At 37.2% G+C, this 25,962-nt stretch overlaps 1 protein-coding gene across 2 annotated transcripts; it reads left to right on the forward strand.

The window, feature by feature from the left end:
- The first annotated feature begins 2,089 nt into the window (after positions 1 to 2,089).
- PRPS2 (phosphoribosyl pyrophosphate synthetase 2) lies at positions 2,090 to 25,962 on the forward strand. 2 transcript variants are annotated; one of them, XM_065741398.1, is made up of 8 exons: positions 2,090 to 2,259; positions 11,847 to 12,030; positions 14,608 to 14,628; positions 17,379 to 17,477; positions 18,573 to 18,697; positions 20,914 to 21,087; positions 24,194 to 24,353; positions 25,249 to 25,962. In XM_065741398.1, exons 1-8 carry the CDS (start codon positions 2,138 to 2,140, stop codon positions 25,339 to 25,341), a joined length of 978 nt encoding a protein of 325 aa, XP_065597470.1. In that variant the 5' UTR covers positions 2,090 to 2,137; the 3' UTR covers positions 25,342 to 25,962. The 2 variants fall into 2 exon arrangements, with proteins under 2 accessions (XP_065597470.1, XP_065597471.1); XM_065741399.1 differs by lacking the exon at positions 14,608 to 14,628.

The raw sequence follows: 25,962 nt of genomic DNA on the forward strand, positions 1-25,962 counted from the left end.
TACCATTGCCTTCTTTGCTGATTATTGTGTCTTACATCAGGCAAGACAACTTCTACCCAAAAGATAATAGTGTAACTAAGTCAGAAAATAATAAGTGAGTTTCAACTGGACATCTTGGTAAAAAAGTGAGTAAAGTCATTCACCAAGTGACCTAGCTCATCGTTGGGTTCATTGGGCAGCCCAAGCTGTTTTCTTGTCCGCTGCAGATCATTTCAAAGGTTCTAGTGTTTTGATTCTACAGTTAAGCATTGTTTTCCTTTGTTACATTATTTGAAGTTAATTACTCTTTTCTGTCTGGAAGTACTTTCAGTTCTGATGATTCTGAGGTCACCCCAGCCAGTTTTCTTTTGCATGCCATAGAAACCTGAGGTATTAATGAAAGCTGAGATCTCTTGCCATAGAAACTGAAGATTTCAGAATAACCAATATTAATAAGCACAGTGAAATCAGATAAAGATGAAAAACAGAAGAGGGCACAAAGGTGACCATATCAACAGAGCTTTTTGGCAAAATATCTAATATTGAAATAGATTCTGAAGTTACATAGTGGGAAGTCAATACTTATTCTTCCCATAGCTGTGCCCTCTCTTTATGTAACTGGCTCAGCAATTTAGCAATAATTTGCAATAAATGTTCATGATACATAGAAATACCTGTCTGGATGGCTTAGACCATGGAGAATGGCAGTCAAACTATTAATTCTTAGCTCCTTACATCAAACTATTTGCTACCCAGCTGTTGGTTAAAACATTCATTTTGGGACATATATACACATTTGTTCTTTTGGGAGTGATTTTTTAATTATTATTTTATTTTATATTTTATTTTATTTTTGTGGAGAAAGTTCCTTACTAGAAGAAAAAGATTAAAAAATAACGAAAGAAAGAAAGGAAGGAAAGGAAGGAAAGGAAGGAAAGGAAGGAAAGGAAGGAAAGGAAGGAAAGGAAGGAAAGGAAGGAAAGGAAGGAAAGGAAGGAAAGGAAGGAAAGGAAGGAAAGGAAGGAAAGGAAGGAAAGGAAGGAAAGGAAGGAAAGGAAGGAAAGGAAGGAAAGGAAGGAAGACCTTTTCAGAAATTCCACTTCATTGAAAATCCACTGAGCAATTGAAAAAATACTTTGATAGGACCTTTTGTCCAGCTCTAAAACTGTCTATGAAGGTGAACTGTGCAATGCTGGGAATTATCTGGTCATGAGTGATTCCACCAGCAGAGCATTACTAAGCATTATATTCAGGACTCTGCTCCTCCAAGGAAAACTTTGCATAAGTCAGGAGAAATGATGTGGTTCTTAAGGTACTTACCCCATGCAATCCATTTATTTTTATGCATACAAGCAACATTTCTTCATCTGTAATCTAACACCTTTTTGTCTTTTTTTTCGATATTCTGACAGCAGTTTGTAAGTAGAGCCTATTTCTAAGCACCAACTGAGAAAAACAAACATGTTAGTGGAAAATGAGTGGCATATTTATAGCACTGACTTTGGGTTATTCAAGGACACCTCTGGTAGCGAATACTACGTAGGTCGCTCCAAAAGTAATGCCTCCTATTTGTTTCCATGTAAACGACAACAGAAATAAAGAGCACAGTAACATCATTTGATAGAGCAAATTCTCATCTACAGAACGCTATTTTTCAGTGCCATCACCACCACCAGCTCTGCATTTTTGACCACGTTGAAGAAGAGACTGCATACCATGCCCATAAAAATCTGCACCAGTGAAGGTGACCCACTGTTTCACAGCGTTTCACCACCCACCCCTCGCTGCACTCACATCCACTGGTTGGCCTGCTTGTTGAATGTCAGTGGGTGCTATTGTTTCCACGTGGATGAATTCAATTCTACCCCTCCGCACTTCCACGTCGGACGTCGTTGAGTCAGACTGCCCCTCTGCTGCCATCTGTCTCATGGCAACAGCATGTAACGGGATATTGGTGGGAAGGTTCAGCCTCTACTGCCACACCACCACCATCTGCCTCTGCATCCGCCCCCTCCCCGCCCCTCTCCTCCCCTCCCGCTCCCGGCACACAGGGGCGGTCCCGCGGCGCCGCTTATTTCACCCCGCGTCGGGGGGGATTGTGCTCTCTCTGTCTCTCTATCCCGGCCGCATCCTCGCCCGCTCGCCGTCTCCCCCCGCCATGCCAAACATTGTGCTGTTCAGCGGCAGTTCCCACCACGACCTGTCCCAGCGGGTGGCCGACCGCCTGGGGCTGGAGCTGGGCAAGGTGGTCACCAAGAAGTTCAGCAACCAAGAAACCAGGTGTGTGGGGGCGCGAGGAGCCGTATTGCCAGCGGGTCCTTCCATCCTACCCAGCATCGCTGAGTGCTGGCTCCAGTTCTGGGCTCCCCAGTTATGAGATGGAGGTGCTGGTAGGAGCCCACCAACGTGCTGAAGGGCTGGAGAGCCTCTCCTGGGAGGATAGTGGGGGCTGGTCAGCCTGGATATGAGGACACTCAGAGCGGTCTATCTTATCATTGCCTATAAACACCTTCAGTGTCATTTATAGGCGCATAGAGAGGATACATGCTTCCCAGAGCAGCTGAGCAGCCTCCTCCTTGGAGGTCTCAAAGAGCCGCCTGGCACCCTGCTCTGGTTGAGCTCCTGGGCAGGGCTAGAGCAGGTGAGCTCCGGAGTTCCCTCCCAACTCAAGTGTTGGCAGGCTGCATGCAAGACTAGGTTTTTAACTGCTTCTGAAACACCAGTTCCTAACTCCAAGTAGCTGGCTAGCCTCTAAAAATTATTATTATGTTTATTTACATCTGTTCTTGTTCTGAATTTCCCAAACGTGTTTTCGTTGTTTTCTGTGGAAGATTAATATGTTGAGTTCTGAAATTGCTTTCACAGAGCTCCTTGTTCTGTTCAGGATGTGTGGTTGTGTTTTTTATTTGTATGGTTTTTTTGTTTTTTGTTCTTAGTCAACTTGTAGTTACTGGCAGTATTTTAAACCCTCTTCCAGCACTGTTTACACTACCTGATGTTTACACACTCTTACTCTCTTCATTCCTATTTAAATGAAGTTTTAAATCTCAATTTTTTTCCAGCTCTATAATCTCTATATTGCTTTGATCTCCTTTATGCATGATAAAACTTGTGTATTTGATTGCATGATTTTCATGCTAACTTATTAATTATTTGTTTGTTTTCTCTCCAGAGATTCTTTAGTTCTGCTGCTTACTAAATTTTAGACAGATTCTTTGATTTACATTTTGTCCAAGGTAGAAACTTATCACCAGTGTTTGCCTATCTAGCTTGATGCAAGTGAATTAAATGCCAGGTATCAGGATGGAATAAACTGATCTGCCATTCTGCTTATTTTTCCTGGTGAGCAATATTGGCCTCTGCCTTCAAATAGGTAGGAAGTGGTAGCTGCAAGATGTTGATGGTTTGGCTAATCTAGCAAAGACAGTTTATTTTTCATGGGCAAGTAGGGATGCATTGTGGTTTAGATATAAGTAAGGAATCTAATCTAACAATTATTTCTGTTTGCTTCTGTTGCAACTTAGAAAAGCTGCCTAGAGAGGCAGGCATGCTTTGTTGTGGCTTTTTTATGCTTTTTTATTTTTTTATTTTTCCCCTTCCTCAAGAACGTGATGTCTTAACACTTAAACTTGTGTTTGTTTGGTTTTTATTTTTGGTACAGCTTCACGCTTTTGAGATTCTGAAATGAAGCAAATGTTTCCCCTTCAGCAAGTGTAGCTGTACCTGCTATATATACTACACTGAAAATTAAAAAACTTTTTCATTTTCTTTGGCAACTTATTTCAGGAAGTTGGCCTTTCAGTTTTATAGACTGACTTCGAGAAGTCCTGTACAATATATCTGAAGTTAAGCTACAGCTAAAATGTATAAGGTATTAGTGCTTCAGTGTTCCTTTTCTAGTTCCTTATACTGTATCCTTAGCAAGGTTTCTTAAGTATGTGTATAAACAGAAGATTTTCTTTCTATATAAAAACAGTGCTCAATGTTGTGTTTGCAGATTTGAGTAAGTTAACAGGCACTGCAGAATATGTTGCAGTATTGAGAATAATATAACCTGATAGTTGAAGAACTCAGGGAACATTAAGCCTTCTAATGGCTGTAGGGGCAGAACCCTGTGCAAATAGATAAGCTGGGGCCTGAGGGTTAACTAATGCTTGCTGTCAGATCTGCTAACAAGTTTCAGAGAAGATTCACTTTTTGCTAAAAACCTTGGTTTTGCTGTTCGTTGCATTATCTTAAAAGTAAATCTGAGTTATGTGTATATTGATAAATGTGTGCAGCCATAGGCCTAACTATGTGCCAAGGGGTCCAAGCTGGAAGCCTTTACTTGAAAACTTCATTCAGTCAGGCTTGAAGAATAGACTGCATGGAAAGAGACATTGAAGATTTTACATTACATTTCAGCTCAAAGATGCTTTATGTCCCAATCCTTGTCAGATAGAAGTGATTCTGAAGAACTGAACCCTGAGGTTAGCCAAGGATAGGGCTGCTGTTGACAAGTGTAACTAAATGAGCAGGTGCTTTATCAACTTCAGGAAAACTTAAACTTGTAAGTGTTCATTGTAATTTATACTGAGAGTAGGGTGTCTGTCAGTGTCTTTGTTCTCATATTCTTCAGTCATTCAGCATTCCAACAGATTTGGAACTAAGATGTCATACCAGTGCTAGAGGAAGAGATGGAAGTTGCAGGTAGTCCATCATCTCCTTTTTTTCCCCTGTACACAGTACATCGCTTTATAAATACATTGCACAGAGAGGTTGTAGAATCTCCTTCTTTTGAGATATTTAAAACCTCTTTGGTTGCTTTCCTGTGCAACCCTACTTCAGGAAGCCTGCTTTAGCAAGAGAATGGACTAGATGATTTCCAGAGATTCCTCTCAACCCAAAAGGCTCTGTGATTCTTTGATTCTGTACGCTTTGCTTTCTAAAAGATATTTATTTTAACTCTCTACTGGAAGTACTTGTTATTCTCAAAATGGAGAACTTGGATTCATAGATTACATCCTCATGCACATATCTCTTCCAGGGAAGGAGTTAGCTTCTACCCATTTTTGAGTTTCCTAACTTCCAAGCTGATATAAGTCCAAGTCCCAGCAGGCTCAGGAGGAAGGGAACTGAACTGAATTTGGAGGCTACCTGTCTGCAGTTTTTTGTCTGCTGGAGCTGGGTTATTTTCAAATCATCTACTTAAAGTGTATGTGGTTCACCTTTTACAGAGGAGCATGTATTGCTTACAGAGAAACATTGCATGTTGTATGAAAGCAGCTCTGCTGTTGATAGAAGGGCCATTTGTTTGTAAGTGAATACATTTTAGTCCAAGTTACCAGTTTTAAACGTGGAATTAAGAAGAAAATAGCTGATGCTTCCTCAGTTAATTTTTACAAGGATGAATGGCCCTCTGCTTCAAAATGGGATCGTGACATCAGTTTGTTCTTGATTTATTTACTTTATGTAACAAACCTACAAACTTTATCAGTGCTACATATCATGGATGCCCAATCCAAATGGCTGAGGCTTTTTTTTTCTTTTGGGCACAGCCTGTACTTTGTTCTTTCCGTTTTTCCCTTGTGTACTCCAACTCCTCTCTTGCAATTATTGTATGTATTTGGGACACAACTTTGGTATTTTTCCCATTCTCTTGTTTCTCTGGGCTCTGTTGTAGATTTTTAGTCATGGTGCATGGAAGTTCAGGTGGTAAACAGCTGTTCAGTCAGCTGAAGTTGGTAGGATCTGGGGCATTGTGGGATGTGTAACTTTCTTCATTCAGCCCATATACATAGCAATGATTCACACCTGGGGTCGTCACACTCTGCTTGGGGTGGCTGAGTTGTCTGGGTCCCTTGCTCCTGGCTCTCACTATAGTGAGCACAGTGAGACTGGAGAAACATTTCTTACTAGTGTAGATGATTAGGATAATAATTATTTCCTGATTGATTCACGATATAATTAATATGCTAGTGTACTGTATTGCTAACAGCTCAGATTTACAAAAAGGCTTAAAACTCCTTGAAAGCTCCTGGTTTGCATTATTGACTTTGTTGTATATTGTGTGCTTCTTGTGGAGGCCAAATGCATTAAGCTGGGGGAAGAAAAGAAGGAGAAAAAATTGCTTCTTTTGCCCACATCCACCATTAGGGCAGGGAGAGCTGGAAATAAAAATCTAGTTGGAAATCAGTCTGTGAACTGTTAATCACAGTGAGAGAGCCAAGAGCCGGAGAGAGAACGTGGATGCCAGATGATATGAAATTCCTGCAAAGTTACAATAAAAATGCCACAGTTCTTATTTGCTTGCTGCTTTGGTGTCCTGTTTTTTAATTAATTGTGCACACTGCAGGGGATGGAAAAGAGCAGTAAAACTTCTGGAAGGAGAGACTGGGATTCCCCATCCCCTGCCCCAAATGGAATTTAAAAGATCTACAGCTTAAATGACCTGATTTTTTTTTGTTTCCCCATGTCCTCTTTTCAAAGGAAGTTCCAATATCTGGGAATTTAGGATTTTTCCTCAGATCTCAGCTCGTATACTGTGAAGGAGAAAAATCTCACCATAGCCTGTCCCCCAAACCAGTCAGACTGATGGTAACCCCTGTGGAGCTCCACAATCCTGTAGTTACTTTCAGCACCTTCTCAGCTGAGCTCGGCAGCACACAGCTGCATTCAGCTGGCCAAGCAGCTCTGCATCAGCAGGAGCTGATGATTGGTGGAGACAGATCTCATGAATCTGACGTTTTTATTATTTTATACTGGTATCAAATTATATGCTCATTATATAACATTGTGGCAGTTAAAATATTTGCTCAAAAATTTGAAGGTCTTGCATTAAAGACTTTGCTCTGCAAATTTGTTCACAAAGGTAAGAGTTCAAGCACACCCCTCTGCTTAGTGCTTCCTATTGGACACTTTTTGATGACTTGCTGATTCAGTATGTGGATTTTTTTTTGATTGCTTTTGAGGTATTGATTCTTCTTGCACACTGGGTGAGGACTCTTAACCCTAAATTTTGGTGGTATCTGTGGGTTTTAAGAATGCTGTCTTACTGGCACCTAAATTGGCAAACCTTACTGATTTCAAGTACTGCTAGAAAACTCATCTGTTCAAATATTTTTTTTCTTAGGAAGAATGTAGAGCCCCTTAACTGCGTGATTTTGAATTTGACTGAATCCTAGTCATAGACTTATTACCTACCTATTTAGCGAGGCTTTGCATACTTACTTTCCCTGCGATGTCTTTCAGAGTTATGATATACAAACTTAAAATTCCCATTGCTATTAGTTCAGTTGAGACTGTAGTATAGCTCAGCCTGTTGTTATCCCAGTTTTGAATTTTGCCTTATAAACATTTCAGATATTTAAATATTTTGTTTATAAGTCTTGAAGCTTATCCTTAACATCTGGTTAAAAGTCTAAGTTGCTGCTTATTAAATTGAGCTCTGAAATCAGTCTTAGTGTGGTGAAAATGGATATCAACACTCAAACTTGTTTTTTGTTATGTTGTGTATTGCACCCATCTTTCCTGGTTAGCAGTGTGTGCTTGTGGATTCCACGCAGATGGGTCAAATAAAGTTAGTTAACTTTGTGGGCTATTAATCTGTGTAATTTTTACTTTAAAACACTATTAAGTGGTTTCAGGGTTTTTAATGTACAGGTTATGTTTACTCTTCTTGAATGAAAAGTTTATGTAAACAGTTGCCAAATAGCTGAATTTGATTCAATTGCATAAAACAAACAGAGCTTGTAATCTTGAAGCAATAGCTTGTTCCTGTGTCCTTCCTCTGTGCCCTCACTATGGGAAACTGCTTAAACAATGGCCCCAGGTGCACTGACAGTTAATTAGGTCATGATACATATAGCAGAAATGAAATCTAGTAGCTATGATAATATGATGACTCTATGAAGATGCTAGCTGCTAGCTTATGGTCTTTAATAGAAATTTAAGATACTTGATACAATATCATAGAATCACAGAGTGGCTTGGGTTGAAAAGGAATTCAGAGATCATCTAGTTTCAACACCCTCACCATGGGCAGAGCTGCCAACCACTAGAGCAGGCTGCCCAGAGCCACATCCAGCCTTGCCTTGAATGCCCCCAGGGTTGGGGCATCCGCAGCCTCTCGGGGCAGTATTTGATACTGTAGTTGATAGTGTCTTGCTGTTTTCCTGTTCAGTCCTGAGTATCTAAAAATAAATCATAAAAATTTTAAAATTGCAGCGATAAGCATCAGTTGGTGAGTCTAGGTAATAGCTCTCAACTTTAAGATGGTGGGTACTGAGAGATACTAATCTTTTTGTCATCTAGTTGATTGGGAGGAGATTTGTGCAATAATTACATTGTTATTCTCTGGCAGCTGTAATTAGATTGCTCCTGAGTGTTATATGCAAGTATTAATTTAAACTTGATTTATTTTAATCTGCACATATTTCCTCATGGACAGAAGGTATGTATTTATATAAATACAGATACATGCACGTTTCTGTGCGCTGAATATGCATGTCATTGTGACCTGAAAAACATAAGCAAAATATTCAGAAATGCACCAAGAGATGAAGTAGCAACACTTCTGAGGTGTTTACAAGATGAAAAAGTTATCTCAAGCCCAAGGGCATTGAAAAGATAGTGGTTAATGACAGTGGATGAAGCACCACTTCAGGGCCGTTCTATCAACCAGATCTATTTTTATCTCAAAGTATATTCCCTGCCCTTTTGAAACTTGTTATTTCTAAGTGGGGTGCTTAGAAATGACTATTTTAAAGGAATAAACATTTCAGTGTGTTATAAATTCCATGTTCTTTGTGTATATAATGAATATTAAAATCATATAGTTTTGCTTTTCAGCAAAGCTTGTACTTATTACACAGTGCATCTATGAAATTACTGGTTAAATTTTCTTCTGCATGTACTACAATTGTGTACTGCCACTCTTCGTTACTCCAGTAACATTTTCCCATAGAACTGGTGGTATTTTCTTTGTTGCTTTCCTCATACTTCTCCTTTGTAATGGTTCCCAGGTTAGCGTCAAGAACCGAAGGGCAACTTCACAGTCTTGAGTTGAAACATCTGTAATAGAGTTTTTGCTGTATGCTGGTGGTCTTCTTCAAACCTATTCCAAAGGTTTGATATATGACAGCAATTGCTTTTAGCAGTTTTGTGCAAGCACCAAGTCAAGTGATAATTATACTTTTTTTAAGCCTCCTTGTGATAATAGCTGCAATTGTCAATGTTGAATAAAGTTGCATATGCATGGTAATGGGTTGATGCTTTACTCAGAGTTGAATTTCTGAGATGAAAACAGATGACAGGTGTTTTAATTTTATTTAATCTGTGAATTGGATTACTGGTGCTCCAATAGATCTGTTTTGCACAGGGATTCTAATTAAGACCTACAGCTTCTTCTAGTCATAGAACTGGATGCTCTAGCATCTGTCTGAACTTAAATTGTGTTGAATGAGAATCAAGCTAGAAAAGTATTGATGATTTCAAAAGTATTTTAAATGCTTTTCTCTGAATAGCACTATTTCCCAGGAAAACAAAACAACAGTGGGTAACAGTTGTATAACCACGAAGTTTCATTTCTCTACCTTGATGGGAGCCTCAAAACACTGGAGAGGCCACCACTGAGCTATTTGAAGATGGGACTGTTGCTGACCATCTCTGTCCTCCCTGAAATCCTTGTCTTTACTTGACATACTGTTTTTGGTTGGCCATAAGAAATTGTGTTGGCAATGCTTTTAGGCAAAAATTCATTAAAATAAGGAGGTGAATAGAGGATTTTTTTTTAATAATTTGTTATAGGAATAGGAATGCTGAGGGTAAGAAGTTACTTATTCTATCTTTATTGATCTTGGTGGCTTTCTTGATGGTGCATAGGTGAAAATGAAAATACATGGGTTTGAAGAAAAACTGGGAGCAAGAGAAGGCGAGAATTAATCTAGTTATATAAAAACAGGGAAGTGAAAGAGGTGCAGTAGTGGAGTAAAGTAGAGACTGAACACTGGGATGAGAGTCAAGGAGGTTGAATAATATGCAATTGGAGAGTTAAGTAGATTGAATTAGAGAGCCGAGCCACTACCTATTCAGGGAGTCAGAGGCTACAATTGAAATGGGCATGGGTAATAGGATAGGCCCAAGTACAGGCATGGATAGTAGAGCAGGCTCAAGTAACAGGAGGAAGATGGACCAGAAATTAGTTATTAAGGTTGCAAAATAAAGTACCCAGGTCATGTGACTATGAAAGAAGGTTGTTTGTATATTGCCTTCTGCATCTGGTTTACAATATTGTCTCTAATTGCATGATCACATGTCTTTTCCACAAGACTCTTTTCTGAAAGAGTGGTCAGGAGTGGTTATTTTTTTTCTTTTCTGAAAGAGTGGTCAGGCACTGGAATGGCCTGCCTAGGGAGGTGGTTGAGGCACCATCCCTAGCGCTGTTCAAGAAGCGTTTAGATGAGGTGCTAAAGGACTTAATTTAGTAGTTGGGTAGAGATAGTGATAGGAGGATGGTTGGACTAGATGATCTTATAGGTCCTTTCCAACCTTATGAACTTATGAACTTATGGACTCAGCCTTTCAGTGCTCAGCATGGAGCTGCGCATTGCTAAGTGAAGGGGAAACAAAATAATGGCTGCTACTTAAATCATCAGTCTGTTGCCACAGTTTAATTTTATTCTGTTTTGCACACCTTCAAAGGGGCAAGCATTCTCCCTCTGACAGGTACTTTGTGGCGGCTTTCAGAATGTGTGTAGTCATGCTGCACTCAATTATCATGATGGTAATAAATCAAATGTTTGCATGTCATTAAAATGTTCTTAAGCAGTAAATTCTTTTGTATTCTGCAGCTACAAAAAGCTAATAGTCTTGCACAGTGCCTTGGGAACTAATAAACTAAAGCTGTTTGGACTATCCTTGCCTAGAAAAAGCCTTGGTGTGAAGAATGTGTCAGAGAAACCATTTTACCCATATCTAGGCCATTTGGATGATTTTCAGCTACAGCTTTTTGGTTATTTCTATTTTGGGTCAATAGTTTACCTTTCAAGTAAGGGCCCAAGATATTTTAGCTTTCAGTAATTTAGACTAGTTGATGGAAGCATTGGTTTGAAAGATATGATTGCCTCATTTTGTAAGTCTGTATTTTTCTGGGTATTTTGCATGGAATTGGAGGAAAATAGAGGTTAGTCTGCTACTTTTAAAAGTAAGTTCTGGAGTAACAGGGTGTGAAAATTAAATATGATTCAACAGTAGCTTTCTCTTGATTTGCTCTAGAATGGAAAAATAATTCATATTCAACTGCTCTGTTTGAATTTTCCTGTTAATTTATAAATGGTATTTTGAGTTTTGTGGCATGAACAGTGAGTGGCCAGTGAACTTGCCTTGAAATCTATAGGAGAGTAAAGTTACTCCTACATTCCAGCATAAGTACACGAAGTCAATAGGGCAACTGACAAAATGTGCTAAGTTTTGGTTTGTATTGAGCTGTTGGTGAACAGGCACCTTAGGTTTTTGCCAAGGTTTTCTATTTTTGTTTAAATACCTTGCTTGTATATTGTGGTGTGCATTTTAACTTTTTAAATTGATTTTTTTCACAGAGAGTTTGCTACTTTTGTCTTCTAAAATGCAATGGCTTCTTGAATTTACTCATGTCTTTGTAATAGGAAGTAAAGCTCTATTTTTAGGTTGAAGTAAATTTTATACTGGCTTCTACTGAAATAGACTTTGTATCAAGAGGAAAATTGTCCAAACCTATTTTTTTTAAAATGAAATCTTACTCTAACTGCGTATAGACCTATGAATGTTTGTTAAACTAAATCTCCTTCTGTTCCTTAATAATGTTCTTCCTATAATTCCAGTGATTAAATGACCATATTCTACTCTTTCAGTGTAGAGATCGGTGAAAGTGTGAGAGGAGAAGATGTGTATATTATCCAGAGTGGCTGTGGAGAAATAAATGACAACTTAATGGAACTGCTCATCATGATCAATGCTTGCAAGATTGCATCATCCTCCAGAGTCACTGCAGTAATTCCATGTTTTCCATATGCCAGACAAGATAAGAAAGACAAGGTAGGTAGGAAATGTAATTTCTAAAGTGTCTTCTCAACTTCTTCATTCAAAACTTTGAGAGCATATTCTCATAAACATTTTTTAGTTTTATAAGACACTTTTCCTTTGCTTTTTTATGGCAATATGAAATTATATAATTTGCAAGGGAATGAAGTGAGACAATACACATTGTTTTGCCTGTTTTGATAACTGATGAGGCCTTCAGCTTGAAAAAAGTAGATTCATCCTGTGTGTGTGGTATTGCAAGGTATTCTGCTAGCAAACCTCACCTTGTGGGACTTCTTTTCCTGCTGTTTTTTGTTTCTAGCTTTCCTTTTTCTTTTTCCTCTATGTATGAAGAAAACACACACAGAGGATTTAATTCTATGCAATTGTACTAAATTTGGAGTGCTGTAAGCATTTTGCAGGTGGATTTTACCCTATATGGATCCAAATGAAAGTAACTGATTAGTTCTACAATGCATAATAATGAATGAAGGCAACTATTTATACTTTAAGGCAGATCTAAAAAGAAAGTTTTTCTGTGTGTAGTAATTCAGAATAATTAATTTGTGGCCTTCATCAGTTAAAATTGAGTATCAACTCTGCAACATTCTCATTTTTAATGCCCTTTCCCTGAATTTGGTCTGTTGTAACTGATGAATAATATACCAGTTAAGCCACATTAATAAGACATTAACAAAAAAATTAAAAATTACAAAACATCAACGCTTCTGTCTCTGCTGTATATACAAAAAAACTGATGCTACATGAAAAAAGTTGATGTTACATGAATGCTACTTTCATCAAAACTCACTCAAAAAGAACCAACAAGTGTAAATTGAATCGCAATACTCATCTTTTGAAAAAGATTTCCTCACTCATACTTCCTATAAATGGACTACCCCTTCCTTTTCACTTTCTACACTGGGCAGAATCTGAAAGCTCTTTTTTCCATTCATCTATATAAAATGTAACAAGACTGACAATGCAGAAGATAAAAATACTTACAGGTATTACAGAATGCAGAATTCTCAGCCTCTAATGGAAAAGGTAAATGGAACAAAATTACTTTCTAGTATATTTACTCCTTAAGTGTAGGCTCTTTAACATAGGACTATTGTGCTTCCAAAAATTGAATTCAGGGGTTAGGTAGTAGCTCCCTGTTCATATAGATCTTTTGGAGCTTCATTTTGCTGTTTCTGTATTGATTAATACTGTCCCTTGACTAGAAGTGTGGAGGGATTCATGTATTTTTAATCAAAACAGCTTGGAAGGGGAACAAACTCTTCTTTGAAAGGGAAGAAAGGTATCTTGGTATGGATTTTGTTTCAAAATTAATATTCAAAGGTTCTGTTGGACCATCATAGAAGCTGTAGCATGGTGAAAAGAGTGAGCACATCCCAATTTCTCTGTGCATCTAAGTAATAGCTTGTCAGGGCTACCCCAAATCCACATGACAAGCTTTCAAGAGATGGTTAAACCATATGCTATGGTGGTTCAGTATTCTTCTTAGGAACATACTGTCTTTTGAAATGCCATTGGAAGATGAGTAGCATGGGAAATCAAGGCACTAATAGAGAATCTCAGTATTATTTGACTGTTGGGCATCAGTGTGTTCTGCAGTTCTAGGCAAACTTTCTTTTTTTCCCTTTTTTAACCTCTGTTTTGCAATTGAGAAAATATTTGTAACCTCTGGAAGTTAACCTTGATAGTTAACCCTCGTGTTGCACAGTAAGCTGTAATACAGCTGTTGACATTAGGCAGCTTATTGACCATGAGATCCTCCTTCTCCTTGGTGGATTGCATCACACCACTTGGTCTTTGGCGTGTGTTGAGCTCTACGTGTGTTGCTTGATGAGTGAAACACTCACTGTTTTCTTACTATGGTTATAAGTGGATTTTTTTTCTCTGGCCCAAGGTACTGCTGTTAAAACAAATAATACATGAAGTGAAGCCTTCTGTTTGCTATCTGGATGCTGACTTCTGATTTAAATTGCTGACTTCAATTCAAAAAGAACTAAATAGAATGAGTCCCTGGTGTTTGAAATACCACCTTATTCATCATGGAGTTAAGATTACTGAAAACATTGCAAGTCTTAATTTATTTAACTAAAGGGCCTTCTTCTGAGCAAGGCCTGTGTAATTCACCATGGCTATGTTAGTATTAAGCCTTGGACTAAGTATATATAGAGATAGTTTGGCTGTCAACAGTTCTAGCAATTCAACGTAGTGATTTGTGCCATTTTTCACTCATATGCAGCTGAAGAAACAGAGGTTTAAAAAAGGAGGAAAGAAAGAAAAAAATTAAAAATAAAAAAAAACCTTTCCCAAGTCCTAGATAAGATGAGTAATTGATTTAGATGTGATCAAGTGCTGCTGAAAACTAGAATACTTCTGATACACCAGCTAGCTACTTTAATATTAGCTCAGGTGCTTTGACCATGGTTGCATTTAGGCATCCTGCTAATCTTCAAGACCATGAGAAATACACATCTATGTAGGATGCTTCAGAGATGGCTGGGAGATTTTAGAAGTATAGTGACAGGTGAGTTTGGTGTTCTACAGCTCATGTAATTTTGTTTTTTTGATTTGTAGAAGGGAGCCGTGGAGCGTTGGGTAGGTATCTCTTCTTTTTCATTTTTTAAATCTAACTCTATATATTTCCATTAATGTGGCCTGAAAGGGTGAAACTTACTGGGTTACATTATATATAACTGGAAATGTTTTCAGTTTCACTTCTTGATTTCAGTTGTGTTTCACCTGGGCCATAACATTAAACCTGTGGAATAATTTGCTAATAGAAAAGTCCTAGCTTCTACTTAAAATTTAATGATGTCAACTTCTAAAGCTTCAAAGCTTACCACATTTTCAAAATGAAAATTTTAGGTAATAAATTAGTGAATGTTTAGTATCCATGCATTTCACAACTAGCTTTCTTGGAAGTGAAAGTTCCAGTTATAAATCTTGGGAATTTCTTGGACTGCTTTTATTGTTTTCATTTTGATTTTTTTTGGTTGGTTTGGTTTGGTTTGCATGTGATGCATTTTGAGTAAGACATTGTAATAAGATGCTTAAAGGCAAGAGAACATTAATCTTGACAGATTCCTTTTACTTTCCTTTGCGTAGTTATTCTTGTGAGGTTGTTTTTATTAGCTTTGTGGATTCTTCCTCTGCCCCTGATAATTATAAAAATTGCAAAATAACTTTGTAACACATCATAAAGGAAGAAATGATTTATATAACTATGAGTGAGTGGGAAATTTGTTTAGGAACTAAACTTTTTTTCTTTTACAATTTAGTTTCTGTACATAACTTAATGTGTTTCACACTTACAATTCTGAAACTAATCTCAAACTATATAAAAATGAGACAATGATTATAGTGAGTCTTTGTGTTCTTAATTCTCATCTGAAGTAAATATCAGAAATTCTCCAAGGCATAAAGAAATTCTTTAGTTCTCATATACCTTAGTCAGCCAAGTTTCTGAAGAATGAGGCAAGTTATCTGAGGTTCTCATGCATATACTTCTTGTGATTTTAAAATAAATTTCAGTTTGGATCATTTTATAAATAATATTTTCTGGGTATGCGATTAAATTCTTCTGAACATGTCACCCGATGTGTTGGTTTTATTAATGCACAATTTTGTGTGGAGGAAACTGTCAGATGGCCACAAGCTTAATTTGTCTAAACCTCCTATTAGCCCACCCTTGAGAAACAGGTTTTGATGTCTGGCTATCTTTCTCTCCAAGACCTATGTCCAACATGTAGGCAATTTGTGGTGTGCATATCTACTAAAACAAGTTACCTAGTGGTAAGACTTTCAAGTTCTTGCAGGCTGAATTCCAGAAGGAAGGTCAGCAGTTGAAAGTACCACCAATTAGCAACATATTCGTTTGTACTTGGTGCAGGAAAGGTGATTGTTGTCATGGGTTTTATTTGTGCTGATACTCATGATGCTGACACGTGAGACAAGCTAAGTGGTAATCTCACTCAACAGAAGGGGATGGAAGAAATTCACTGTGCCATCTGGGGGTAGAAATGACAAACTGTTCATGGGAACTTGTCTTGAACAGTTAGGCTGAAGTTCTCCTACTGGTTTCCACCAAAAGGAGTGATCCTGGTTAGCTGTCTTCCCTTCTGTTACAGGTTCCTCATCTGGCTGCTATGGGTTCAGACAAGTAGGAATGTGCAACACAGGGAAAGCTTATAACCTGGGAAGAAGGAAGGGATGGGATAAGCAGGGGAGCAGACATGGTTTCAGCACTGTCAGTTAGCCTCAGCTGTAGCATCCAACTGTGGTTTCACAAGGAACTGATTAAAAAAACATGTGGTGATGGAGCCTAAAGAGTAGTTACTAAGTATTTGTTTTATTAGATGATGCCAGAGGTTTGAGTATTCTGAAGCCCAGCTTAGAAATATCAATTTGAGATGCTAAAGTGAAGTGAAATGATTAGGAACTTGAATGTCATGAAGCAGAACACTGCTACTGATGGTAGAAATATCCAGAAAGTTCTGACCAACTTGGACGATTCCTTATAGAATTTTTATGGTATCAATATGCATATGAATTGCAGAGATAAAGGGAAGCTGCCATTCATATATTCAGTATTTCTTAGACAAACCAAACAGGGGCAGTATTTTTGTGCAACGCAGAATCAAAAATAGTGTCATTTTCTAAGTGAATTTTCTTAATGATGATAAGCTTGCTTCACACCAAGTGCTGAGTTTGTGTAGTTTGGTAGTTCTAGATTACTAATTGCATCCAATAATTAAGCCTGCATTTGCAGAGAAGAATAAATAAATAGGTGGGGGTTTGTTTGTTAGCCTACATGGATCTGTTACAGGCTTTACTGTATGATGAAGAATTGCTTGCGCTTTAAAACAATGTTGGTATCTTTTTATCTAAAAAAATAAGTTTCCTTTCCCTTCGTTCTTCATATTTGATCACTTTACTTTTTATTATTTTCTAAATGGGATAGGTGCCTGTGAGTTGGATATGTATATGTGGATAGTGGCTTAGAGAAATTGAGGTTTCGTTTTTGTGCTATAGAAAAGCTAACTAAAAGTTTGAAATAAAGGAGCTGGTAAATTATCTCTCCAATTCTTTGTTGGTAAAAATTAATAGAGGTCATTATTAGATAGATCTCTTCAAACCAGTTTAAAGCTCCTAAATGTTTTGCTCAGTTCAGAAATCCTAAGTGGCATGAGTAGCTATTGACAGGATAGTTTGGCTGAAGTTACAAAGCTCTTCATATCTAGATTCCAGCTATATTCAGGAAAAGAAATAAGAGTAGCTAATTATCTGACTCCATGCATTCAGCCCAGATGTTTTTATAATGTAAATATTTGTGCTTTATTTCCCAGAGTCGTGCTCCAATCTCTGCAAAACTTGTTGCCAACATGCTGTCAGTTGCAGGGGCTGACCACATCATCACCATGGATCTGCATGCTTCTCAGATCCAGGTAACAATAAGTTCTTTCTAACTGTGACTGGGGCTGAAATGAATTAAGATGAAAGACTAATATTGCTTCTGTTTGTTGCTTCCTTGCTGTTTTGAAAGACTGTATTCAGAGCATAATTCTCAGGGTTCAGGGAGTTTTTATATTCTCAGAACTTGTTTATAAATTAATCTGCCTTTTCAGAGTCCAGCTTTTATCTTATGGGTGGGATCTTGTGGGCATTTTGAGTATCTCGACATTGGAGTCTTCAGTGGAGTTTTTCAAGTCTAATATAAGAACTCCTAGAACATACAATGAACTGTTAATGGGAGAAGCTCTCTTTATCTTGCAGTGGTTTTATCAGAGAGCCCAGTACGTAGTTCAGTTGGTGCAGTCAAGGGGACTATATTGACTTAAGACAAGTGGAGATGTCAGCTGGAAACTCGCTCATTGCAGCTTTACCGCTGAACCAGAAAATCACAAAACCATTGGTTTGGATACAGAGCAGACCTTATTTACCATCATAATATGTAAAACTTTCTAAGATACCTTTTTGTTTTTTGTTTGTTTGTTTTTCCCGAAGGAAATGCTTTATTTTCCCCTTTTGGCATTCTGTTTAATGAGAGCTTCAGTTATGCTGTCATGCAAATAAAATTAGTTTTATTTGTGGTTCAGTACAGATTTGTTCTTAAAAGCTGCACAGAAAGATACATCCCTTCCCTGCTGACCAAGTATTGCTAACTTAAATCCTCCATGCTGAAATACTGTTTGTGTCAAGTAGTTGCAATTTATGGAAGTTAAATATTCTTACTGTATTTTTGTATGATAGATTTTTGTATGCATGACTTTATGTAGGTGCCTAAAGGGGATCTTTTCTAATTTAATATCATTTGATAACAATTGTTCTTTTCTGCTCTTGGGTGACATATTTAGAGACCTTAATACTTGTCAAACTTCCACTAAATTTGGTAGAAATAAGAGGGGAGAATCAGGCCAATGTAAAATACTAGTTAAAGCCTTACTATACTTGAAATGCAAAGGCTAGATTCTTTTCATGTGCTTTCACTTCAAGTAAGGTATAAATGTATATTCATGAAACTCTTTTTCTTTTTGAACTAGGGTTTCTTTGACATTCCAGTAGATAACCTGTATGCAGAACCTGCAGTGCTGCAGTGGATTAAAGAAAACATTCTGGAGTGGAGAAACTGTATCATAGTCTCACCTGATGCAGGTGGTGCAAAAAGGTACAATACAAGACTAAGACTATTAACATTTCATACAATTAGTAATTAATGAACTAGACGGTCTGGTCATCTTTTAGTTATTTGACTTGTGAAAGATATAGAGTGTGTGTCTGAATCTAACTGCATTGTAAAAATGACTACATTTCCAATGTTTTTCATGCTTGAAGACGTTCAGGAGTTTTCTGTACTCTAAAGAAAATTTTTCTCTCTCTCTCCTGGGTTGTGACCTTGTTAGCTGAATCCCTGTGCAGGAGGGAAGATAAATTTTCCTGCTGCTTGCTTGCTTTAGTCCAGCTGCTACACCTATTCCTGCTTTATTCTGGAACTGCCTAAGTTTCCCTTCTCTTTTTAAAGCATTTGGCCTATCTCCACCTTACCTGCTGGCATCTAGGTAAGCTTAGATCAAGTTTCTTTTTGTCATTAAGTTATTTCAAGCCTGCTAACCCCAAGTTGGTTATTGTTTATATTGGAAAAAGGGTATGAATTTTTGGTTTGGATAACTTTAAAAATAGAAAAGCTAGTTCACTGTGGTATTTCTTCATTCACAGCATGTGTTACTCATTTAGGATAACTGTTTTGTTTGGTTTTCTAATTTTTTAAGTAAAAACTAATGTAGAAGGTCAGAAGCGTGCTGTCTGTGAGATAACCATGTTTTTCTCTCAAGTTATTGGTCACGGTGCTGCTAGAAACTGAATGGAAATGAAGACAAATAAGAATCCCCAAATGATTTAGATGTTTGAAGTGTAACTTACTGGACATAATAAAACACTATGATTCTAATTGAAGTCTTTTTGTCTGCTGCAAGTGTTCATGCTCACATAATTGGAAGTGTGATTAGAACTACAGAGCTATTCCTGTTTAGGTTCTTCAAGATAAAAGTCAGAAGAATGTAAATTATAGAAAGCATTCAGTAAGTCAAATGACTCCAGATGGGTACATTTATTTCTTTCTTACTATGTGAATTATTTAAATTTCAGGTCAGAAAATAGTGTTTTTTCCTCATAGCAAATATTTGAATTTTATCAAGTTGATGATAATTTATTTTCAAAACCTTACTGGAAGGCAATGAAGCAGTCACTGCTGAAGCAGGGGAAGATGTCACTCTCAGTATATGCAGAGCTTCTCCTTCACATCATTTATTATGACATAGAGAATGGCATTTACATTCAAAACATGTGGACCTTCAAAATAAGTCTGAGGTTAATGAAGACTGAATACTATGTGAAAAGAGCTAGTCTTAAATTTTAACTCTGAATAATTAAAGTACGCTCATGCACTCTTTTAAAACGTTTTTCTTATAGTTTGCTTATTTTCCAGCTTACTAAATTTTGTGACTGAAATAGGGCATATAAATTCTGCTGATACCTCAATGTCTCTGAATTGGTGAGATGTTCTGTGAAGTTAGTTTATTCACTCACACACTCATACAAATGCTCATGTGAGTTTGTAACAAAGAACTCCTTCATTTTTAAGTGGCAAAGAAACAAAGCTGTGCTTTTTATTTAAGTGTGAATGTTAATAACCTTGCTAGCAACAATATCAAAAGGCAGGCTGCAAAGCGCTGCCAGCATGGAATGGTAGCATTATTTATTCCTATGTTTATTGCTATGTTGCCATACCTGCCAGCTCTAGATATTAAAAGGTTTCAATAGAGCGCTGAGAAGTCTATAACAAGTTTGGTATAGGAAGTGTCCGGCCACCAGAAGTAGCCCTGAAGAATTTTAAAAGGTCTTTGTCAAGCCAATCTATTGCTAAAACTGCTGGTGAATGAACTATTTGATTGCTAGGCAAGTACTGCTAAAAGAATTATTAATCACTGCCAACTTGTTTGTTGATTTTGTTATTTCTTTCCCTGTACGTTTTATTTCAAATTCCAGCAAGGGTATTTTAAGTTGGGATGCTAAAGTCCTTAGAATTAGAACTATCTTGGACTACATATTGCAGCAACTTAATGAAAGCTTGTGAATAGCAGAAATGTTTTCAAAGCCAAAGTGAATTTAGAAAATACTTGTTTGGACTATAGCTTAATACACTGGTTGAGTTTGTTAACAGTGAATTAAGATTGCTAGTAATGAGACAGATTAGAAACAAAGATCTATGCAATAATAATTTAAAAGTAAAAAAACTTGCGAAGTGTTTTAAGGCAAATAATTAAGTATGGTTCTGTTCCTTTAAAATAGTTCTCTAAATGTGTTTTATTTCTCCCTGTCACCTAGGGTTACTTCAATTGCTGATAGACTGAATGTGGAATTTGCTCTCATTCACAAGGAAAGAAAGAAGGCAAATGAAGTGGACAGAATGGTCTTGGTGGGTGATGTGAAAGACAGAGTAGCCATTCTTGTCGATGATATGGCTGATACATGTGGCACAATATGTCATGCAGCAGACAAGTAAGTATTATTATAAAGTTGTTCAATGTCTCATGCTGTAATCTGCAGATAGCAGGTGAATACAGCTGCTGCATACTTAAAACTCAATCTGACCTCTGCAGGGAGGAGTCATTCTGATTCTTGACTCATTGCCCTGTAATTAAGTTGTGTCCTTCTTTATAACATGCAATTGAGAAGTCTTATTCCACCCTTTAAATTCACTTACAGAAATATAAATAAAAAGTTGTGGAAGGACTTTATCCATCTAGTGCATTTTTCAGTTCTAAGACAAAAATGACAGGAAATCATGCTTTTCTTTAAAACCTACCTGCTTCCCTAGATTTATATTAAAATCTATTTTCTCCCAATGTTCAGTTGCAGATTTAATTTTTTAACTTATCTTCAATATAAGGCTACTTATCCTTATCATCCTAGGAGATGACAATAGATTTTTCTCACCTTCTGTCTAGAAGATTGTTGAAGATTGCCTTCATCCTCCTTCCAGACTAAATAGATGTTATTTCTTCAGTATTTCGGATTGGCCTTTTCAATCTTTCTAGGCCTTTTCTCTGTTGCTGATGCCCTCATGGTTTTTCTCAGGTTGTCTTAATTCTTGAAGTGAAATATGTGGAAGACCCATAGATCTGAAGTCCTATTAGTGCTTAGTAGGAAGGATAATTTCATGAATTTTAGGCTGGCCATATAATGGTATATTTAAGGGTAGTAGTAAGTTGTGTATTTTTTTCCTACACAATCTGGAACTATTGTCTGTGCTGAACTTGAGTACCGTTTGTAGCCTTAAATACCTTCTGTAACCCACCCCTTACCCCCCTCAAATAGAAACTAAAGAACTGCTGATGCATGATAATTCTTATTGTTTTGACCTCACAAAAATGCATAATAATAATTCCAGCTTCAAAGCCATCTTGAAAAATAGGAGAAATAAAAATTAACATTAAGAACAAACTTTAGCCATTAAGAGATAAGTAGTACTAGACTAAGGAGTTCCGGTTCTTCCATTCACATCTGACATGTGCTGCCAACTTTGGTTTCGGAGGTGAAGGGCTGCGATTCTTATTTGCCTGATATTTAAAATCTTTGCTTCAAAGATCTTGTCTTGATACAGTCTTTAGCAAAGGCAACTCCAGTATGATTGTATGTAGCTGCCTGTTATAAATGGTAAGGAAGGAGACATAGGATTATTTTAAATGGCTACTGCTGAGCATTTAGTGTAGCACTGCTACTCTTGAATGTAATCTTCTATAAAGCTAATACCTCAGTGAAGAGATATTTGGAATTTATATTCCTGCCTGATATACTTGTAGGTGCTGTGAATGTACAGAATACACTTGCATCCAAAATAGGGCCATGTGATACTTCCTCACTGAGTCTTTCAAGCTCTTTTGAATTAATAGAGTGAAGCTTAAATGAGCTAGATGTTAGTGGTTTGAAGTGAAGATCATCCTACAGGTTTACGGTCTTTAGTTTCAAGCTTACTGTTTGCTTCTAGATATCAAAAAAAAAAAAGTGATGTTCATATAGTCTTGTATTTCACAGAATTGTAGGGATTGGAAGGGACCTTTAGAGATAGAGTCCAACCCCCTGCCAAAGCAGCTCCCTAGCTCAGGTTGCGCAGGTAGGTGTCCAGGTGGGTCTTGAATGTCTCCAGAGAAGGAGACTCCACCGCCTCTCTGTGCAGCTGTGCCACTGCTCTGTCACTGCACTGGGAAGAAGTTCTACTGAGGTTTCCTTTTTGCTTAGATAGAAATGTGATGGAATTTTGCGAATGCAAACTTGCTGTCTTTGTACTAATTTTCCTCAAACCCTTAAAGTGTGCTTTAAGGTTGTCCTCTTGGCACACAAAAAAAAGTTGCCTAGCCAAGAATTTTTAACAGTTGAATCTTAGCAAAAAGGAGATCTTTACTTCTTTTCTGTTATAAAAGTAGTGCTTCCTTATTTACCTACAATGGACGTTTGTAAAGTAAATTCTGAAGCTACAGGAAATCTTCAATGCAGTGCTTACTAGAAAGATGCTTTTTATTGAGTGATACTGCCTTATATCATTTTTTTGCTGGAAGTAGTGATTTTCCTTAATGCTAAATCTAGATGAGAATCACAATGTACATAATCAGAATTCTTTGTCGAAATATCTTAGTCCTTTCTTTGTCTCAGCGACAAAGATTCATATCCAGCTTAGGTGAACTAAGATTTGTTTCTTGATATAGCAGGTGAATGTGCTGAAATGTTTGTGTTGTCCTCCTAGTATGCCCTCATACTGTAGTGCACCCTCCTTGTAGACTGCAACAATCAAGTATAGTGTGAAGAATAATCAGAATTCTTTGATTCTGATGAGTCATTCAAAATGAAATGTTTGTGTTCTTTCTTTTTCCAGTCTCACTCTGCTCATGCTACAATTTGATAACATATCAACTGCTGATGGCTTTCATCTGTCTTAACTGCATTTGTAGTTTTGCATAGCTTCAGTATCTGGAGGCAGAGAGACCAATCAAAGCCAATTTAAGTGATTCTGACTCATTCACAAGTTTTTCTAGCTCTTCAATCTGCACAGGTTTTCTCCTGTGCAGTATCATTTCACAGTGTGCTTGGATCAGCAGCATGTCTTCCCACAAGCTTTGCAAGAAGCTAGCCTTTTAATCATTAAATGCTTTGCTTCCTTGGTAACTTTGTCCAAGAGAATAATTTGAATTGCAAATGAAAAAAAAGATGCACAATAATGGAAGCATGGAGTTGTGAATACCCCTAACCAAACTCCTTCATTTCTTCCTGATAGAAAAACTATGTTGTGAACCAGTTCTGTGATCTGTTGATGTGGTCAAAAGTACAGCATATTCATTTAGTATCACTGCTACTGATAAGAGCTCTATTAATTAGTTATTTAGCAGTTACTTTTCTTAAGACTTAATAGTCATATAATCTGCAAAAATGTTCAATGCTTTCAGAATTATTTTGTGGATATATTTTTCTTGCTTTCAGAAGGGTTTTATGTATAAAATTGCTCTTACTGTTATTGATTTGTGAGATTTTAGTTTTAATTTTGCCTGTCCTTATAAATATAGCCATATATTTAAACATGTATTATAGCTTGCTTCTCCTTTGTATTCTGCAGGTTAGTATCTGCTGGAGCTACCAAAGTTTATGCTATTCTTACTCATGGCATCTTTTCTGGTCCTGCAATTTCTCGGATTAATAATGCAGCATTTGAGGCTGTCGTGGTAACTAATACAATCCCCCAGGAAGAGAAAATGAAACACTGCCCCAAAATTCAGGTACTCTGATGTTTTTGTCATTTGCTTTAACTCTGGATTTGTCTTTCACTATTCTCTGGTACTAGAGTTTGTGCCTTGTGCTGAAAAGAATATTCTCAAACAGGCTGTGCAGCTTTGTTGTTTTCAGAACATTTTGCTAATTCACACTAAAGAATGGGAGATTGAGGTAGCATAATAAAATAAAAATGTATGATACTGCAGCAAATGGGGCATGTCTGGCTGAAAGAGTAGCAAACGTAAAATTTGCTGATTTCTTTTTAAATTGATATTATTCATATAGGATTTGAGTGCAGAAACTCTAGGTTATCATGATAGAAACCTTAGGCTTTTTCATTTTTGTTTGTAAATGCACTGAAGACAGTGCCCAAGATAACATTCCCTTTCGAAAACCAAAATGAAAATAAACTTACCTCATAACTTTTACATGAGGTTTTTCTGGGAAGTCATATCCTCATCCTTAGCGCAGAGTGGAGGAAAGCCTAAAACAGTGTTGTTTTTTTTAAGTGTTATGCTGAATTATTAAGAAAATTATATATATTGTGCTTATTGGAACAAGCCAAGCATTTAGTATTTCCGTTTAACTGTACTTGTGTGGACACTGCCATCTGGTGGTTGGAACAGGTTCTATTTGACAGCACTCCCTGTTCAACTTAGAAGCCTCCAGCAGTATGCATGTATGGAAATCAGTGTTTTTACCTTGCTTGAGCTTCTACTTTGTAATATTATTGAATTGTTATTCTCATTTAGGTTAATTACCTAATGCTTTAACGTCATTTTCCTACCTGGAAGATGTAAGAACAGAATAGTAAATTGAATTTTTATATGGTTTCTTTATATACTGCATAGTTTACTGTTCTTGTCATCCTTTAAGAAATTATCCTGATCTTTATTTCAGTTTATTGACATTTCCATGATCCTGGCTGAGGCCATTCGAAGAACACACAACGGTGAATCTGTATCTTACCTGTTCAGTCACGTCCCCTTGTAACTGCAGGAGGTTATGTTGCAGCCTTTCAAAGCTCCTGTCAACTAGAACTGTTGTTTTTGGCAATGCATCTCAAACACAAGAAATCAATATATTTGTAAGATTCCAGAGCTTGTGTGTTTAATTATTATATTTGTCTTGTAATTAACATTTTTTTCTTGGTAAATGGACAATAAATCTGTCTTGCAGAAACTTTATGTATTCCCTGGAGAATTTGGGACTTTGTGCTGTGCAAGTTCTCTTTTATGTAGTCCTTACTTTCTACTGAGCTGCTGCTTCAGATCTTTTTATATACAGAGCTACTAAGTGTCTGCTCACAGAACTCAATGAAATGTATGCATGTTTGTCTGTGTTAAACTAAGTGGTGCAGGGTTGGACATCTTGCATCTATTAATCATTCAGGCAAGCAGATGTTGATTTTTAACAGCCATGGTAGGCTGCTATTTTGTAAGCAAAAATGTTTTGTAAGTTTAAACTTCCTTTTAATTTTAAGGAACTGTTGATACATCATAGTATTAACTGTTTCATGCACTTTGTGCTCCTTTTCCATGTGATATATAGGGCTGCCATTTTGCTTTGTAAAGCTATCAGTGTTCCATTGCATTAAATCACTTTATTAATGTC

Source organism: Cyrtonyx montezumae, unplaced genomic scaffold (genome assembly GCF_038088225.1).
Source record: "Cyrtonyx montezumae isolate F1298 unplaced genomic scaffold, pur_monq_1.0 scaffold_3, whole genome shotgun sequence".
Classification (NCBI taxonomy): domain Eukaryota; kingdom Metazoa; phylum Chordata; class Aves; order Galliformes; family Odontophoridae; genus Cyrtonyx; species Cyrtonyx montezumae.